Genomic DNA, 20,267 nt, shown 5'->3' on the forward strand with positions numbered 1-20,267 from the left:
ATTGCCGAGTAATACTGCATTATACACACACACACACACACACACACACACACACCACATCTTCTTTATCCATTCATCCGTCGATGGACATTTGGGCTCTTTCCATACTTTGGCTATTGTCAACAGCACTGCTATAAACATGGGGGTGCATGTGTCCCTTCGAAAGAGCACACCTGTATCCCTTGGATAAATACTTAGTAGTGCGATTGCTGGGTCGTAGGGTAGTTCCATTTTTAATTTTTTGAGGAACCTCCATACTGTTTCCCAGAATGGCTGCACCAGTTTGCATTCCCACCAACAATGCAAAAGAGATCCTCTCTCTCCGTCCGCATCCTCGCCAACATCTGTTGTTGCCTGAGTTGTTAACGTTAGCCATTCTGACAGGCGTGAGGTGGTATCTCATTGTGGTTTTGATTTGTCTTTCCCTGATGATAAGTGATGTTGAGCATTTTTTCATGTGTCGGTTGGCCATCTGGATGTCTTCTTTGGAGAAGTGTCTATTCACGTCTGTTGCCCATTTCTTCACTGGATTATTTGGTTTTCGGGTGTTGAGTTTGATAAGTTCTTTATAGATTTTGGATACTAACCCTTTATCCGATATGTCATTTGCAAGTATCTTCTCCCGTTCCGTCGGCTGCCTTTTAGTTTGCTGACTGCTTCCTTCGCTGTGCAGAGGTTTTTATTTTGATGAGGTCCCAGTAGTTCATTTTTTCTTTTGTTTCCCTTGCCTCTGGAGACGTGTTGAGTAAGAAGCTGCTGCGGCCAAGAGGTTTTTGCCTGCTTTCTCCTCGAGGATCTTGATGGCCTCCTGTCTTACATTTAGGTCTTTCATCCATTTTGAGTTTATTTTGTGTATGGTGTAAGGAAGTGGCCCAGGTTCATTCTCCTGCATGTCGCTGTCCAGTTTTCCCAGCACCACTTGCTGAAGAGACTGTCCTTATTCCATTGGATATTCTTTCCTGCTTTGTCAGAGATTAGATAGCTATACATTTGTGGGTCCATTTCTGGGTTCTCTATCCTGTTCCATTGATCTGAGTGTCTGTTTTTGTGCCAGTACCATACTTTTTTTTTTTTTATGTTTTTTTATTTATTTTTGAGACAGAGACAGAGCATGAGCAGGAGAGGGACAGAGAGAGAGGGAGACACAGAATCTGAAGCAGGCTCCAGGCTCTGAGCTGTCAGCACAGAGCCCGACGTGGGGCCTGAACTCACTGACTGTGAGATCATGACCTGAGCTGAAGTTGGACGCTAAACTGACTGAGCCACCCAGGCGCCCCAGTACCATACTGTCTTGATGATTACAGCTTTGTAATACAGCTTGAAGTCCGTCCCCTCCAGAATTTTTAAAACTTACTTCAACTGGGGCACCTGGGTGGCTCAGTCGGTTGAACAGCTGACTTTGGCTCAGGTCATGATCTCACAGTTCAGGAGTTCCAGCCCAACATCAGGCTCTGCACTGTCAGCACAGGTCCTGCTTCAGATCCTCTGTCCTTCTCTCTCTGCCCCTCCCCTGCTCACACTCTCTCAAAAATAAATAAACTTCAAAAAAAAAAAAACCCCACTCCAGGGCACCTGGGTGGCTCAGAAGGCTTGGGCATCTGACTTCAGCTCAGGTCAAGATCTCACTGTTCACGAGTTCAAGCCCCCGCATCGGGCTCTGTGCTGACAGCTCAGAGGCTGGAGTCTGCTTCAGATTCTGCGCCTCCTTCGCTCTCTGCCCCTCCCCCACTCATGCTCTATCTCTCTCTCAAAAATAAACATTAAAAATTTTTTTAAATCCACTCCAATTTCATAATCACTCCTGACTCAACTGCACATGAAAGGTTCCTACCAAGTCACTCAAGTTTATGCTTTCTGAACATTCTTTATTACAGAGAGAAAGGGGTTAAAGACACTCTAGATGGGGCTCCACATAGTCCTGCTTTTCATATTCTGAGCTATAAAAATATACTGACAACAATAACCACTTCAGTTGTTTCCTCTTTGGTAAAATGGGCTGAATGGGTCAAATTAATTCTAAAATCCTTTCCATTTCTAGAATTCTAGCCATGTAATCCAGAACCTGTTTCCTTTTTTTCAAATTAGCATATTTTTAGGTTTCCAGGTTTAAAAAAGTACTTAATGTCCTAATGCAATAATATGCAAGTAACCAGAGATTATTTAAGAGGGAAGATAAGTTGTCAGGTTTTAAAAATAAGAGGAATGGGGCGCCTGGGTGGCGCAGTCGGTTAAGCATCCGACTTCAGCCAGGTCACGATCTCGCGGTCCGTGAGTTCGAGCCCCGCGTCGGGCTCTGGGCTGATGGCTCGGAGCCTGGAGCCTGTTTCCGATTCTGTGTCTCCCTCTCTCTCTCTGCCCCTCCCCCGTTCATGCTCTGTCTCTCTCTGTCCCAAAAATAAATAAACGTTGAAAAAAAAATTTTTTTAATAAAAATAAAAAAAAATAAAAAATAAAAATAAGAGGACTGGGCCGCCTGGCTGGCTCTAGTCGGTGGAGCGTGCGAATCTTGATCTCAGGGTTGTGAGTTTGAGCCCTGAGTTGGGTGCAGAGATTACTTAAACATAGTATCTTTTAGAAAAACAAAAAATAAACTAGAAGTAAAGGACTTACCCTAAAGGGGGAAAAGGAATTAGATGACCTTTCAAGAGGAAGGTGGATTTATGGAACATAGTCCAAGCAAGAACGAGATCAAAAGTATCGCCAACCCAACTAACCAGCCATTCCCACGAAGACAAACCGGACAGGCACTTATGCATAACTTACTCCAGATTCAGAGAGAACTCCAAAACGACTTCCTTTATTTATTGTGATACTTATAAAAATCACTTTTACAATGAAATCAGCCATTTAAAGATCTCAAAAGGGCCATCTCATGAGGAAACACAAAGATGGTCATCTTTCCTTTTTTTAGTACTGAATTAAAAAAAAAAAGCTTGAGTTTTTTTTCCAGATCTCGTTCTAGAAACACTAATCAAGTGAGTAAGTTCACACCCCCCAAGAAACAGCCCCAAAAATCTGACTGTAACATCTTCTTCTACTTTTTCATGTATTCTGGCCTTTTCCCTCATTAAAAACATGTCCTCTGGTAAAATTTAAACAAAAACCACAGTAATAAGCCATAGGCACACAGATCCTGATTCCTCACACGCAGGATACCGACTGCCTACCGAGCTGCAAAGGCCCCGCACTGGGCGGCAGCAAAATGTGACGTTACAGGCAAGTCCAGCAGGGGGCCAGACTACACTCGTGTCTTCTACGCTCAAGAAAGCAAGTGACAACGTAGCTAGAGAGAGACAGGATTATAGGAATCGGTTGAATCAACTCTAGTTTCTCTCTCTCTCTCTTTAAATAAATCCTTTGCAAGCTGTGCCTTCTACTTCGTCTATTATTTAGAAGCAAATTACAGGCAACATATCCCTCAACTGTATTTTGACCATCAACCACTGTCCTAAAGCAGCAGTTATCAGAATGTGGTCTGAGAACTCCTGGTGGCCCCCAAGACCCTTTTAGGAAGTCCTTGGCAAAGCCCTCCCTTCAGCTACGTATTTGTGTGAGGCTAAATGTTCTTCATCTGCTTCAACCAAACGACAGATAGCAAGGGGTTGAATACAGAATCCGGCGGACTTCTCTTACCCCCACATTAAAGAGATTAGCAATAATGGAAAACAATGCCAGTCTTCTTACTGAGACGACCTACTTCTCCCGGTTTTTGTTTTGGAAAATACAGTTATGTTTCATTAAAAACATGTCACCCAACTACATTTCAATTTCAATATATGTATATCATGTTATCATTTAATGGGTTTATTGTTGCTCTTTTAAATAAATTCAGAAATATTTTAATAGGTTCTCAGTTTAATTTCTAAGAGTAAATATGGATAGATAAATCCACATAAACACAACCTCTTCAAAGTCTTCAATAATTTCTGAGAGCACAGGGTTCCTGTGACCACACAGTCTGGGAGCCCTACAGGATTAAACAGATCCTACTACATCCTTCTCATGAATGTACCCACCACACCCAGGACAAATGTTTAACGAACGACACCGAGAGAGTTACAAAACAACTTGTATAAAATTTTATTTTGTTTCAAACTTTGACTATGATTATAAATTTTTACAAGGCAAAAGAATCTAGAGATATACACAAAAGGATTAAGGCTACTGATCCCACAGACGCAGTATTTTTAGGTCATGTTAACCTATTCTTTTTTGTACTCAATCGTATTTTTCTTTTTCTACCACATGGAGGTAACAGCATTTCCCAAACTGCTCTATGGCACAGTGGGGTCATGAAAAGAGCCCACGGTAAAGCAAGCTGGATGAATGTGGGTTATTATCCCCCACCACATGCCCCGGCAACTCTTCAACACAGTCTGCTAAAGGTTCTGGGAAGTCCTACGGCAAGGAAACCCGCCTGACAGCATTTCCCAAACGTAGGCAACTGATAGACCCCTCTTAGCAAGCGACACCTACCCATGTAACATCCTTAGGCAAACACCGCGTGAGAGATCATCCGATACAACAATGTGAAGAGGGGCCTGCAGCCATCCTTTACCGTGACGGTTAGAAATCACCACGTCACTGGGGTGCCTGGGTGGCTCAGTTGGTTAAGCGTCCGACTGCGGCTTGGGTTGTGGTCTCGCGGTTCGCGGGTTTGAGCCCCACATCGGGTTCTGTGCTGACAGCTTGGGAGCCTGCTTTGGATTCTGTGTCTCCCTCTCTCACGAGCGCATGCTCTCTCTCTGCCCCTCCCCTGCTCACACAGTCTCTCTCTCTCTCAAAAATAAAGGTAACAGGGCACCTGGGTGGCGCAGTCGGTTAAGCGTCCGACTTCAGCCAGGTCACGATCTCGCGGTCCGTGAGTTCGAGCCCCTCGTCAGGCTCTGGGCTGATGGCTCGGAGCCTGGAGCCTGTTTCCGATTCTGTGTCTCCCTCTCTCTCTGCCCCTCCCCCGTTCATGCTCTGTCTCTCTCTGTCCCAAAAATAAATAAACGTTGGAAAAAATAAATAAATAAATAAATAAATAAATGAATGAATGAATGAATGCCATTAAAAAAAAAAAGGTAACAAAAAAAAAGTCACATCACCATTATTTAGAATGGATGACCTCTAGGACACAAGACGTACAAATCCAATCAAGAATATTTGAGGGCATTAAAAAAAATGTTTTTTTAAAAAGGGGCTCCTCAGTGCCTCAGTCAGTTGAGCGTCGGACCTCGGCTCAGGTCATGACCTCACAGTCTTGGGAGTTCGAGCCCTGAGTCAGGCTCTGCACTGGCTGCTTAGGATTCTCTCCCCCTCTCTCTCTCCCCACCCCCACTCACAGTCTGTCTCTGTCAAAATAAAAATATAAACTTTAAAAAAAAAAAAAGAGTATCTGGGGGTTATGGAAACCACCTTTTTTACATTTGCTTCAGCAAAATACGTCTACAAGGAGTAAATTTAATTTGTATACATTTTAGAACCTGGACAATTCAAGGAATGGTTTTATTTTATTTTTTTAAGTTTATTTATTTATTTTGAGAGAGAGACAGAGCAAGCATGAGCGGCGGAGGGATAGAGGGAAGCCCAAGCAGGTTCTGCCCCATCGGCACGGAGCCCGACACAGGCTCAAAATCATGGACCGTGAGACCATAACCCGGGACAAAATCAAGAGTTGGACACTCAACCCACTGAGTCGCCCAGACGCCCCCCCAAATGGCAATTCTTAAGTACAATTTTCTTTGATGAAAAACATAAAGCGTTATTTGACCACAAGTCATTCCTTTAAATGATGCACGTTATCAGTTAGTTTCTCTGAACGAGGTGACCGGCACACACGGGCAGTTCTTGGTGGGGCGGACACAAAGCTGCTGGCAGAAGGCTCACCGCGCGGGTCGTGCCTCTCCGCCCCCGGCACCCCCCTCCGCCCCCCCAACCCCCGCCCCCGCCCCCCTGCAGTGCTGACACCCGGCCACGTCTCCCCTCTTCTGCTCCCTTCCTTTCCAAGATCACAACGAACAGGCCGCATTCCCTCTTGTCCCTCTCACAGGTCAGATCACTTCCAAGTCAGGTCACCCTCTTCAGTCCAGCTGCGAACCAGGAGTGACTGATCACGGCTGATGCTCCCCACAAAATCGTCTCAAGTTACTGTACTACTTCAAGACCTACTCACCACCACATCTTAAGTAGCACTTCATCAGCGGTTTATAAAATTAACACTGTAATGGTGTGTGTGCTGTGTTTTACTCTAAATTTGCCTGGTTTTCACTTGGGTTATGGGTTAGACAGGTTTCTGGCGATCACTTTTAGAGCTTGAACAGTTTAAAACAAAGTTTCTGGGGGAAATGCAATGTGAGTTCTAACTTCAATTCCTAACAGACAGATACGAATTGCCTTTTCAAGTCATCTGGGCATCAGAAATGGGTCCCAGGAAACAATGCGTCAAGTCAAAGCTAGGACAGGGCGCCCGGGCAGCTCTGTCGGTTAAGCATCTTGACTTCGGCTCAAGTCACGGTCTCGCAGTTCGTGAGTTCGAGCCCCGCGTCGGGCTCTGTGCTGACAGCTCCGAGCCTGGGGCCTGCTTCGAATTCTGTGTCTCCCTCTCTGCCCCTCCCCTGCTCATGCTCTGTCTTTCTCCCTCTCACTCTCAAAAATAAACATCTTTTAAAAAAAATTTTTTTAAGTCAAAGCTAGGTTAACGCAGTTGACAAACGGTCACTAGAAGTCAGTACAGAGCTGAGGTGGTCAAGAAGCTTCAGCTCAGAGGGACTTCACTGTACCCAGGCAATTGAACATGAGAATAAAGAAATAAAATGTGCCTGAACATTCAGGAGATAAGATCTCCATCTGACCGGATCTGAACATGGACTAACTTTTGTTAGCCACTGCTGAGGGCTTCTCTGTTGCTGGGGCTCCATCGCTGCCCAGGGCACCAGCCTGCCTCAATCTGCCTGCCTGTACTTGGATTTCCAAAAGATAAGAAGGTACAGGCAGGACTGGGGCGCCTGGGTGGCTCCATCAGTTAAGCGTCCAACTTCGGCTCACAGTTCATGAGTTCGAGCCCTGCATCAGGCTCTGTGCTGACAGCTCAGAGCCTGGAGCCTGCTTTGGATTCTACGTCTCCCTCTCTCTGCCCCTCCCCCACTCGCTCTCTGTCTCTCAAAAAAAAAGGTACAGTCAGGACTGCTCTGTTCCAAGTCAAGGATTTTACCCCAAATCCCTATCTGTTCTCCTATACCAATGAGCTGAGTTACCAGATAAAAGAAAGAAACTTCAGGAAACCCTTCTAGCCTTCATCCTTCAGTCCTAAATCACCAAAGCCTGGCCAAAGTGGCCCATATTTGCTTTCTCACTGCCCCTGGCTTCATTCTGTCCATCAGCACTGAAAACCATGTAAACACACACCTAATAGGAAAAGAAAAAAATGCAACAAAGACATACCTGCCTTATGCATTACGTTTTCAAAGTAAATATATGCTAATAATCACCTATCTAAAACACGTCCCCAAACAAGTATTAATGTTGTGGTTGTTACTAATTAAAGTCACCATCAAGGGGAAAGGGAAGAGGTGGTGATATTATCCACTGGTACATGTTCCTCCAGTGAGAAAAGGTTTAAAAATGACCAAGTTCATATAAAAAAAAAGCATTTGAATCACTTTCTATTCTGGGTTTTGTATGTTTAGATGCTTATTATTAGCTGCACCTCTTAATTAAACAAGAAAATGTTTCTTACGCTTGGGCATGGACTTTTTAAAACTCCCGTCAAATGCAAATGCTTCATTCAAGAACCTTGAGCAGGATTAAAGGATATCTTACAAACAACTCAGAAGCAAGATCAAAAACGTTGCCAATTCAGGGCTTTATAACACACACTGGGGATTATGGAGGTACCCTGCCATTATCACAGCGCTAGTGACTGAGGTGTTCCTGTACCGAGAATGGCTGCTGCCCACCTTTTAATCCCCGCCCTGTCCCTTTAATAACTGCAGCCCCAGTGAGTCCAGCCTAGGAAGAAAATTCAATTCAGGCTAGTGCATTTTGCTACTTATTAGCCACTCTGATAAACGTTTGGAAAGCTTAGCAAAAAAAAAAAAAAAAAAAAAAAAAGATTAGGGATTATCCAAGAATTTTAATTATTTCTGTAGTCCTCGTTACTGATTCCCTAAGTAATAGGAAACTGGCATGAATTAGTCAAGGCGTTTTAAAAGTAAACGTAATCTGCTGACGCCAAGGCTTTAATCCCCCAAAACAAAATTGACCCGATTCCTCAATTAGCTTCTACCTCTGATCTGCGGACACTATTGTAATCCAAGTATACTCGGCTTCTACCAGGTGATCAGGAGAGAAGAGGGTAACCCCCCACGCTGAGGCCACCAGAGAACACAAGTCTTGCCTTGAGGAGGTGGGGGGGGGGGTGTGCTGGGAAGGACAGGGGTTGGGAGTGGGGGGGAGGGGGAGTGCTGCTGAGGAGAGCAGGGCATCAGCTGGTTCATCTGAGAATGTCCAGAGGACCAAGGGCTCTGGTGAAAACCTCAGGGCCAGGCCCACGTTCTGAATATTAATACCCTGCCCTGTAAGTCTATCAATATTCAAGACAGTGTCCTGGGTTTGCTGGGCCCCATGTTGGTTTAATGCTCTTTGTCATCTTGAAATTATTAGTAAGTTTTGAGCAAAGGGACCCACACTTTGATTTTGCACTTGGCCCCACGTATCACGCAGCTGGTCCTCTCCGTATTCATCTCTAACTACATCCGAAAATATGCAACATCAAATGTGACTGGATTCTGCATTTCAGAGGGAATAAATTATGTCCTTTAAAAGTCACTTAATAGACAACTTCACAGAAATCATTCTCGAGTTTTACATATCTTCAATTTAAGTTTATGACACTCAATTTTTTTCTTGGTGATCCTTAACATCAAACTACTGTATAATCTGAGAAGAAAAAATTCCAGGATTATGAAGAGCTCAGAACAAATGTGTGTTACACTCTGGTCTTCAACAGAGATGCCAATCTTATCTACTAAGTTTTAAAATTCACTTTGAATCTAAAGACAGAGATTTCTAAGTGCTTCATACCATTAAAGACTGGATAAATAACAAAAAGTTACTTAAATAAAACCAAAGGACCAGACAAAGTAATTTACTTCAACAAAGCCTATTTTTAAGCCAATGAGAAGAACAAAAATGTAATGAATGAAGAAACATCATAGTCTTTTTTTTTTTTTTTCAATGTTTATTTATTTTTGGGACAGAGAGAGACAGAGCATGAACGGGGGAGGGGCAGAGAGAAAGGGAGACACAGAATCGGAAACAGGCTCCAGGCTCTGAGCCATCAGCCCAGAGCCCGACACGGGGCTCGAACTCACGGACCGCGAGATCGTGACCTGGCTGAAGTCGGACGCTTAACCGACTGCGCCACCCAGGCGCCCCTGAAACATCATATTCTTTTTAAGTTGTTTTTTTTTTTTTTTTTTTGAGAGAGAGAGAGAGAGAGAGAGAGAGAGAGAGAGAGAGAGCAAGCGCGCACCAGTGGGGTAGGTAGGGGCAGTGAGGGGCAGAGAGGGAGAATCCCAAGCAGGCTCCATGCTGTCAGCACACAGCCCGATGCGGGGCTCCAACTCACAAACCGTGAGATCGGGACCTGAGCCAAAAAAACAAGAGTTGGATGCCTAACCGACAGAGCCACCGGGCGCCCCAAGAAGCATCATATCCTAAACTAGTTGGTTAAGAATTCTAGCGTTTCGTCCGGTTGCTTTCAGAGAGTGCAACCCTGCTCCTGGAACCTGGGGACTCCCCCTGCTTGTCCCCCAGCCATGGGGTCTGTACCGTAGGAGCTCATTCCTCAGATCACAGCCAGAAATCAGGGCCTGGGGTGGGATGCAGGCTGCAGAAGGGCTCAGCCTTTCTTTTTTTTCAACGTTTATTTATTTTTGGGACAGAGAGAGACAGAGCATGAACGGGGGAGGGGCAGAGAGAGAGGGAGACACAGAATCGGAAACAGGCTCCAGGCTCTGAGCCATCAGCCCAGAGCCTGACACGGGGCTCGAACTCCTGGACCTCGAGATCGTGACCTGGCTGAAGTCGGACGCTTAACCGACTGCGCCACCCAGGCGCCCCAGGCTCAGCCTTTCTTAAAGTGAGCGGTGGTGAAAACGAAGCTGCAGGGCCGGACGTGACAGAAACCTGAAGGGTTGGTAAACTCCAGACCTAAGGAAAGCCGACTCAAGTCTTTACACCGTAAGGAAAGCATTGCTTTTGTGCTAGCAGGTGCTCACGCTGAGTGATCAAATGTCAGGGAAGTGCGGGAAACATCTGTGTTTACAGGGAAGGCTGGTGGAGGGGGCACCTTTCAACGCTGGAAATGATATAGGAGACGATGGTGGAGGAAGAACTGGTTGGATGAAATGCCAGTTATCACTAGAGCAGAAAACATCAGCAACTTAAAACTCTGCTAAGAAAACTTAGACAACTGGGAAATATGTATCTGATTTGGAAAAAGAAGCTCCCAGGAGTGATTACCGAGGTCAAGAGTGAGTGTAAGACGGTGTGGCCACTTTGGGAACCGTTCCGCGGCTCCCCAAAACGTTGAACGGGGTCACCACACAACCCGGCAATTCCACTCTTCGGCGTACACCCAGGAGAACGGAAAACGTACGTCCACACAAAGCCTGTGCACAAAGGTTCACAGCAGCATTACTCACTGTAGCCACAAAATGGAAAAACCACCCAAATGTCCATCAACTGATGAACAGACAGACAAAACGTGGTATCCATACAAAGAAATATTGTCTTAGTCTGTTTCAGCTGCCAAAACAAAATGCCATAGACGGGGTGGCTTAGAAACCACAGAAACGTTTCTCACAGATCTGGAGGCTGGGAAGTCCGAGGTCCAGGTGCCAGCATGTAAGTTCTGGTGCGATCCCTCTTCCGGTTGGCAGATGGCCATCTTCTCACGGTGTCCTCACTCGGGGGGAGCGGCAAGGGGAGCCCTCTGGCTTCTCTGAGGAACTCATCCCACTCACGAGGGCCCTAATCACCTCTCGAAAGCCCCATCTCCAAGTACCATGATCCCGGGGATCAGGTTTCAACATATGGATCTCCGAGGGACACAAACCTAGGGCAAACGTGATGCAGCCATAAAAAAGGAATGAAGTTCTGGTTCCTGCTACAACATGGGTGAACCTTGAAAATATCAAGTGAAAGGAGCTCTTTACAAATAGGCCACGTGGTGTATGATTCCAGTGATATGACATGTCCAGAAGAGGCCGATCCACAGAGACAGAAAGTAGATTAGTGGTGACCAGGAGCTGGGGGGAAGGGGAACTCAGAGTGACAGCTGAGGACCGTGGGGTTCCTCTTCGGGATGACAAAAATGTCTGAAAATAGGGTGCCTGGCTGGCTCAGTCTGTAAACATGCAACTTCTGATCTCAAGGTCATGAGTTTGAGCTCCACGTTGGGTATAGAGATTACTTTAAAAAAAAAAAAAAAAAAGGTTCCAAAATTAGTGGTGATGGTTACACAGTTTTGTGAATACACCAAAATCACTGAAATGTGTGCTTTAAAAGGGTGAATCTTGGGGTGTCTGGGTGGCTTAGTCAGCTAAACACCAGACTCTTGATTTTGGCTCAGGTCACGATCTCATGGTTGGTGAGTTCAAGCCCCACGTTGGCTCCACACTGACAGCACAGAGCCTGCTTGGGATTCTCTGTCTCCCTCTCTCTCTCTCCTTCTCCCAAACCCGCACTCTCTCTCTCTTTCAAAATAAATATACTTTTTTTTTTTAAAAAGGGTGAATTTTATGGAATGTGAATTGCTTTTCAATAAAGCCGTTTAAAATTTTAAAAAAGAAGGATGCCCGGCTGGCTCAGTTGGTAGAGGGTCCAACTCCTGGTCTCAGCATTGTGAGTTTGAGCCCCACGTTGACTGTAGAGATGACTTAAAAATAAAAATCTTAAGGGGCACCTGGGGTGGCTCAGTTGGTTAAGCGTCCAACTTTGGCTCAGGGCATGATCTCTCAGTTCATGAGTTCGAGCTGTGCATCGGGCTCTCTGCTGTCAGGGAGGAGCCTGCTTCGGATCCTCTGTCCCCCTTTCTCTCTGCTCCTCCCCTGCTTGTGTGCCCATGCTCACACACACACACATGCTCTCTCTCTCTCTTTCTCGCTCTCAAAAATAAATAAATATCTTTTAAAAAAAAGATTCTTTTAAAAAAATTTTTTAAGGGATGAAGGAAAGAAAAGAAAGTCTTCTGCTGTACTAAACAGTGATTTTAAGAAAATACAGATCAAGGCAGACTTAAAAAGTAGCGGACTCTGAAGCTGTTGTCACAAGAGACTCAGACGAGTCCAAAAGAGACTAGAAGAGAAATCTCACGTCTGACCTCAGGTAAAAGAGGCAAACACGATTCCTCCTTTACCAGCTATTTACTGGGGTTCTGGAACAGGAGATGCGTTTCATAGGGTTTTGTTCTAAGTTCAGTTACTGTGAAGTAAATGATTTTGCACCTAAAACTTTAAAAATGAAAAAGCCTTAGCAACACATCTTATGAGAAACTTGAATCTAAAATAATATCATTCTACAGCTAAACAAGAAAATGAACAAAAAATATGCCTAAAACACAGAGGAGAGAGGACCTACCAAATCAGGGACAAACAGGAGGAACTGTTTGGATGACTCAGTCGGTTAAGTGTCCAACTTCGGCTCATCAGGTCATGATCTAGGGGTTCAGGAGTTCAAGCCCCACGTCGGGCTCTATGCTGACAGCTCGGAGCCTGGAGCCTGCTTCTGATTCTGTCTCCTTCGCTCTCTGCCCCTCCCCCACTCATGCTCTGCCTCTGCCTCTGCCTCTCTCTCTCTCTCTCTCTCTCTCTCTCTCTCTCTTTCTCTCTCACAAAAGTAAATAAACATTAAAAAACAAAAATTAGGGATAAACAAATGCAGTATCCCAATTCCTAGGTGGTGGTGGCTCCATGAAAAAACAGGCAAGATACATCAGCCTGACAGCAAGCAGGTGAAGGTCACAGTTCAAGGGTTCCCGTCTCTGGCCTTTGCGAAGTCTCTGCCGGTTATCAAAATACCACTTTTGCTTTGTTTTTCTTGGTCAGTCAGATTCCCACCCGTCCTGAACCCGTATTTCTGAAGCTCTACCACAATATGTATTTTGTAACAAAATCGATCACCTTGAACCCTACTTAGAAAAGACGGAACATATCTTCAAATATCTCTGATCTAACCAAATGAAGACCACAGAAAAAACAAGGTGTATTTTTTTAAAAAGCGTTAATGATCCCAAACCTCAATTAACCGGAATATGTGAGAAATAGACTCTCGGTGATTTTCAGGATATTCAGACCTATTTCGTTTCAACTTTTAAACAAAAACTTTACCACCACCTCCCCCCGCCTCCCCGGCCGAAATGATATTTTCCTGCCTCAGAAAGCAATAATAAAAATAATTCAATCTTTTTTAAAAAAAGGTCTTAAAACTTTAACATCCTCACTTGAAACACTAAGAGTTGGTCTAAAAGCATTTTGCAGTCAGGAGAGGGACTCTAGTTAACTGAAGGTTCCAGTTAACTGAGTTAAAGCTCTTAAACTGGCATCCTTCCAGAATTATTAATTTTATCATTTCTTCAGCAATTACAGGTCTCCTGTGTGAAACAAATGACCTTTACTCCCGCAAATACAAACGTGAGATTAAGCATAATATTGAAGTCTATACTCAAATGACTTTTCCTCAAAGCTGGTTCTGAAAAACAAGGTAATAAAAGAAGAAACCATTTTCCAAAAAAAGCAGAGAATTACAGGATTTTTAAGAAGTAGGCTCAAAGTGGTAGCCACAAAGCTACAGCCTTCAAGAGCTGCTACAGAGTTTTACGATCTAATATCTCCAACACTGCAATCAACAGGTCGCTGAAAAAATTACCTATTAATCCATTTCTATGCCCACATTGCAGAATTTAAGTTTGTTTTATACTCTGTAATGCCTCTTTCAGTATGTAACATTTACCTGTCGGATGAAAAAAAACAGGACATAAAAGTCCTATGCTGTTGGGGCGCCTGGGTGGCTCAGTCGGTTAAGCCTCCGACTGCAACTCAGGTCACGATCTCGCGGTCTGTGGGTTCGAGCCCCGCGTCAGGCTCTGGGCTGATGGCTCGGAGCCTGGAGCCTGCTTCCAATTCTGTGTCTCCCTCTCTCTCTGCCCCTCCCCCGTTCATGCTCTGTCTCTATCTCAAAAATACAAAAAATAAACGTTAAAAAAAAAAAGTCCTGTGCTGTCAAAAACGGACAGGTGTCCGTCCATTCAATCACTGAACAAATACTGAGTACCTATGGGTACTGTGTGGGGGTGACAGGATTCACACACACACAAAACACACCAAACACCTGTCCACCTTGGAAGGGCCAATGTCCTAGTGAGGGGAGCCAGACAATAAACAAAATAGAGGGGTAGAATGGGGTTAAGTGCTACGGAAAGAGAAAAAAAAAATGAGGCAGGGAAGGGAGGATTCAGGGGTTCACAGAGAGATGTCATTTCACACACAAAGGTGGGGAGAGGCCTCACTGAGAAGTCTGTGTACAAACCGGAAAATAATAATAAATATTATTTCTTTGGCTTTGAAATGCAGTCCACAATAGCATTTTTTATTTTTTTATTTTATTTTTTATTTTTTTTTAACGTTTATTTATTTTTGAGACAGGGAGAGACAGAACATGAACAGGGGAGGGTCAGAGAGAGGGAGACACAGAATCTGAAGCAGGCTCCAGGCTCTGAGCTGTCAGCACAGAGCCCGAGGCGGGGCTAGAACTCACGGACTGCGAGATCATGACCTAAGCCGAAGTCGGCTGCCCAACCGACTGAGCCACCCAGGTGCCCCAACAATAGCATTTTTTAAAAATACTCCTGGGGCACCTGGGTGGCTCAGTTGGTCAAGCATCTGACTTCAGCTCAGGTCACGATCTCATGGTTCAATGGGTTCGAGCCCCACATCTGGCTCTGTGCTGACAACTCTGAGCCGAGAACCTGCTTGGGATTCTGTGTCTCCCTCTCTCTGCCCCTCCCCTGCTCATGCTCATGCTCATGCTCTGTCTCTCTCTCTGTCTCAAAAATAAATAAACATTATTAAAAAAAAATTATCCTAAGCTTTCTATAGTCTCTATTTCAACTTATTTCCTGATCATTGACTGACTGCCTGGAGAGAAAGCAAGCAGCCTAGGGCATGCCAAGGATATGCCTGATATTTTGATTTACTCGATGTTTTTTAAGAACTACACCTACAAATCAAAATCTGGACTATTAGAGTATGACTGGAAGCTCATATCAGCTCTCTTACAGCAATAAAAAAAGTCAGCTATTTGGGGCGCCTGCGTGGCTCAGTTGGTTGAACATCTGACTTCAGCTCAGGTCATGATCTCAAGGTTTGTGGGTTTGAGCCCTGCGCTGGGCTCTCTGCGGTCGGCATGGAGAGGTCAGCTTGGGATCCTCTGTCCCCCTCTCTCTCTCTGCCCCTCCATACTCTCTCTCTCTCTCTCTCTCTCTCTCTCTCAAAAATAAACCTTTAAAAAAACTACAGAAATTGTTTACAAAGTCAGGTATTAGTTGAAATGATCACCTTTAAAATGAACCCACAGAAAGTGTCTCCACAAACATATGTAACCCTTCAAAATGAGATCATTTTATTAGCATTTCCTGTAGCATTCACAACATTTTTTACCTAGCAGGCTGGGGGGGGGGGGGGGGGGTGGAGGTGGGGAGGGAAGCAACAAAATAACTGATGTTCAAAATGTGTTTTTATTTTGAAGACTAATTATTCTTAAGTACTATAAATGCACCAGAAAAGCTTAGAAAGTTAGCAATTTACAAAGGACTCAGCCCTCAACACATCTTTCACGTAAGATTTCCACCATCATGAATATCTGATAGTTGAAATTTCTATTTGTTAAGTATCCAAGTAATTCAATAATGAACGGCCAATGGAGATGAATGGACAAACGGGAAAATATGGATTTTAACAAGAAATGTTATCACTGACTAAACTAAATACATTTGAACGGTTCCCAAAATACCCAATCCAAGCACATATTTTTGAAATGTGTGGGTTTTCCCCAAGAGAAGCAGAACTTTGACATTTTCTCTTGGATATATTAGACTTTCAGACCTCCATTCCACATATGGAAAGAACACTTCAAACTCAGCTTGATACAACTTTTAAAAATCAAACTGAGAGCCACCAGATAGTGACTAAGACTTGACTATGTCCGTCAACACAAGGTTAGAAATGAACTGAAAACAAGTATTCAAAGTTCATTATCATCCTCGATGTGAAGAAAGGAACATGGGACAAAAGATGCATTTGCCTCTTCTGCCCTTTAATTTGTGAACACCATACTTCTCTCCATATGTCATGCCAAGAAAGAGAAAATGAGGATTTTTTTTTAAAGACTGCTAGTATGAAATACGACCGTTTCATCTAGCCTATCAGCCCTCTCCTCCCCCCCCAGAAGATTTTTTATTAAAAATAAAAAAATCGAAAGAATAGATCCAAGGACTCTATAGACGACACCTAGATTACTTTGCTCCAAGGCCACGGAAAATGTTTACGATTCCGAGATCCATTCGGAAGCACGTATCTGCAATGCGTAAGCTTTTCGCTGGCAAGATCAGTCAATATCAGAGAGCGCGTACTGTTTAAAAGGTTAAGTGGATGAAGGTTAAAACAACAACGATCAATTCACTAAAAAATACATATATATTTATTTATATATTTATATATTTTTTTCTTTTTCTTTTTTTTTTTTTTGCCAAGTAACCATCACATAATTTCGGCCCTGAGGAATCCGAGAGAGGTTTCCGTTGAGGACACGGAAGCCCTCGCACGATCTAAATTACCGTCAGGAAACCTGCACCCAGGTGTCGGGAGCGGAGGAGACGCGGGTTTCTAACGCCGGGTGCGACGGCGATCGTACACCTCAATCACAATTGCACCTTTGGGCAAAACGTGGGAGGGAAGCGAGAAGTTTCAGCCTCTGCTCGTCTGAAAACAGACAAGGTTTAGAGGACCCCGGGGAGGGGGGAGGCGGAAAGGGGCGAGGATGCGGCGTCCGCGGTGCAGCGGCCGGGAAGCGGGATCCGGGAAAGGGATGCGGAGGAGTGGGCTCTTATGTAAGCGCACACCGAAACCTGTGCGTGCGCCCCCAGCCCGGTGCACGTCCGAGCACACGACACACGTACGCGGCCTCTCGCCGGGCTGCACCCCCGCCTGCGGGCGCCGCGGGGGAAGGGGGGGACCGACCCTCGGGCCCGCCGGCACGGCCCCCCCCACCCCCCAGACCCGCGCGGCCGCCGCCCGGGGCCCGAGCCCGGCTTCCCCGCCCCGGGCCCGCCGCTTACCTCGCGTGGCCCAGACCCCGCCGCCGCTCAGCAGCCCGGCCAGCAGCAGCCAGGCGGCCGGGGCCGGCGCGAGCGCAGGGCGGCGCAGCATCGCTCGGGCTCCCGGCGCCGCGGCCGGCTCGAGGCGGGAGCGGCAGGCAGGCGTGCGGGGCGCCGAGCGGGGCTCTCGCGGCCCGGGGCCGGCTGCTTCGCGCGGCGGAGAGCTCCGGGATCCGACGAGCCGCCGCCGCGACGCTGGGCCGCGCGCTCGGGCCGCGGGCGCCCTCCCCTCCGCCGAGGCAGCGCTTGGCTGGAGGCGGCGGCAGCAACTAAGATGGCGGCGGCGCGCTCTCACGGGTCCGGCGAGGGTACCGGCGGGGGCGGGGTGGCGGCGGGAGGGGAGCGCGCGCGCGCGCGCAGGAGGGGCGGGGTGGCGGCGGGAGGGGCGCGCGCGCGGGAGAGGCGGGGGCGGGGCGCGCACCTCGAACCGCCGACGGAGCCCGGAGCGCGCGCCCGCGGGGCCGCGCCCGGGGAAGGGGTGGCGGCGGGGGGCGGGGGGGGTTGTCTCCCGGGCGGCTCCGGAGAGTCTGGGGGGGAGGGCTGCGCCCCCTGCCCCCGCTGCGGCCGAGAGCATCAACCCCTCGCCCCCCCCCACCCGCCACGAGTTCCCCCCCCGCCGGCTCCGGAGCCAAGCGACCCGGCCTTTCAACCCTCCGCACCCCCAGCCCCAGGGAGTGCAGACCCCGCTGGGGGGGGGGGGGGGGTGCAGCCCGCCGCCCCTGAGCGCCAACACGTTGAGTCACTTTGGGCAAAGCGCGTCGCCTCCCAGAGTCCCGGTGTCCTCCTCTTCTGCCCCCGTGGAGGTGGTGAGAGGGAGCCTGCGGGGTCGGGAAAGGTTTTCAAGGAGATCGAGGTCAGCGAACCGCACTTTGGAAACAGCCCAAGACTGCGCAGCACGTGCTGCGAAGGTTCAGCCCTAGGAGGGGGGCATTCACTGCCCCCAGGGAGTCCGCCCTGAATTTGTAACTCAAGATTCCTTTATTTGCCAAGAAATCTGTGATGCTGGATGGTCTTCATGTGACGCCAATGGTCCCTTAGAAATGCAGATCCAAAGGCATTAAGAAGGGTTCCTCCCAGGGGCTTGAGTCGTCCCCTTTTCCTTCTGCCCTGGCGCCCCCACCTTCCCTCGGCCCCTGCGACCACCCCACACTAGAGGAAAGGACTGGAACGGCCATGGATGGGCTCCTGTGCCAGGCACTGTGCCCATTACTGGCACCATTTTGCAGGTGAGGACACAGACTGAAAGGCAAAATGACATCCGCGATTGCAGGGCAACTACGGTAAAAAGAACAACCGGCCCTCAAGGACAGGGTGGTGACTCTAGGGAGACTCCAAGAGCAAAAAGTTAAATAACAATGAAATGTGAATTAGTCGAGACTGTGCTGGTAGGAGCTTTCAAAGGTGATTCAAACACTGTGATTGCCACAGCCGTGATAGCTGAGAGCGTCTGGCGGGCTGGTGGGCTTTGTGGAGGCCAGCGTGGGGTGGGGTACAGGAGGTGGGCCCCTTGGGGGCTAGGAGAAGTAGGAGGAGAGTGGAAGACTTACGTAGGAGAGTAGTGGGGTGAAGTAGATTCTGGCCAAACCGGGAGGCGCCTTAAGTGACGGGAATACCCTGAACAACAGTGAACAGAGGCACAATGGGACCTGAGGGCAGTTGCAAAGCGATCTGTAATGGGCTACGCTCTTCCCTGTCCTTTGTCCCTCAAAAGCATCCCTCCACCAAGGCCTGCAAATTCCATCTCTCCTTCCGCTGTCACCCCCTTGCCTGGGTCCAAGAAGACCAGACTCCCCTTGGGCGGACCCCTCCCGTGGTACGTGCCCGGCCCCTACCATCTCCAGCCCTCACCTCTCCACTCCTTCCAGCCAGCACTGCAGAATCATCCTCTCCAGGCACTGCTTTCAGGGATTCTGTTCCTGCTAGCTCCTTGTTGCCACCTTATCTGGTCCAGACAGCTCTGCCAGGCTTCCCGCTCCTCCATCTCAGGCCCCACCCCGCCGACCTCAGGGCCTGCAGACTGTCTCAACACTGTCTGTGCTCAAGTTCATTCCTGCCCGGGACCAGCTGTGTGTAGCATGTCCTCCCCCACCTTTGCCCTAAGTCACACGTGGGCTATCTCCTGTAGGAAGTCCTCCTGACCATCAGGCCATCCCTCCCCCATCCGCACCTGCTCTGAACCAGGCAGTCCCGGGTTGATAATCTGCTACTTCGTGTGCCATTGACTAACCCACGCGTAGCCTTTTCTTCTCCCCGCTGTGTTCTAGTGGAAAGGACCCAGATGGTACCATCAGACAGCACTGGACAGGAACTCTGGCTGCTTCTACTACGGATGATCTTGACAAGACGCAGAACTTTGAGTCTCTTTCCTCACCTGTGAAATGGGATAGCAATACTCATTTCCTGGAGTTGTCGGAATCAAATAACGACGCGATTAAAGTGCGTCACAGAGCCTTGCACACAGTAGGTCTAAACGCACAGGAACCTCTTTTGCCCTCAGGCAACTTCTGAGCTGCTTGTATACAGCTGAACATACGCGAGGCACTCCATAAATACTCGGCGATGAACCAAGTGAATTGTTGCGTTCATTTTTCTATTGTGGAGATCACACCTCGGAGGATAAGAAACATACCCGGTAGGTTTCCAGGGACCTTTGAGATTTACAAAACATAAAATCAGAAAGGTATAAATCTCAGAACTTGAGTCAATAGACTGATGCCAAGAGGGAGAACGTAACGTATTCAGTTCTATTAGAAACACAAACAAAAGCTCTTTGGTGTCTGGAATCCTGATCCCTTTATCTTCTTACCCTCACTGTCCCTTAAAGAAACAAAGAGGTAGATCAAAAGGG

General features: G+C 47.3%; 1 protein-coding gene and 1 long non-coding RNA gene across 5 annotated transcripts in view; both read right to left on the reverse strand.

Annotated features, from left to right (window-relative positions):
- The window catches only part of CLSTN1 (calsyntenin 1), an 88,494-nt gene extending 70,756 nt beyond the window's left edge, over positions 1-17,738 (reverse strand). For all 4 annotated transcript variants that reach the window (XM_023258086.2, XM_023258084.2, XM_023258085.2 and 1 more), the window contains exon 1: positions 17,381-17,738. In XM_023258086.2, the coding sequence (XP_023113854.2) occupies positions 17,381-17,471 (91 nt within the window). In that variant the 5' untranslated portion in view covers positions 17,472-17,738. The remainder of the gene's footprint in view (positions 1-17,380) is intronic.
- Positions 17,739-18,070: 332 nt separating this feature from the next.
- Positions 18,071-19,329, reverse strand: LOC123379460. The gene is made up of 3 exons (XR_006583891.1): positions 19,268-19,329; positions 18,967-19,033; positions 18,071-18,237 (listed from the first exon to the last, which is right to left on the reverse strand). It is a non-coding gene; the product is annotated as an uncharacterized LOC123379460 (long non-coding RNA).
- Between the last annotated feature and the right edge of the window lie 938 nt (positions 19,330-20,267).

This window comes from Felis catus, chromosome C1 (assembly GCF_018350175.1).
Source record: "Felis catus isolate Fca126 chromosome C1, F.catus_Fca126_mat1.0, whole genome shotgun sequence".
Taxonomy (NCBI): Eukaryota; Metazoa; Chordata; class Mammalia; order Carnivora; family Felidae; genus Felis; species Felis catus.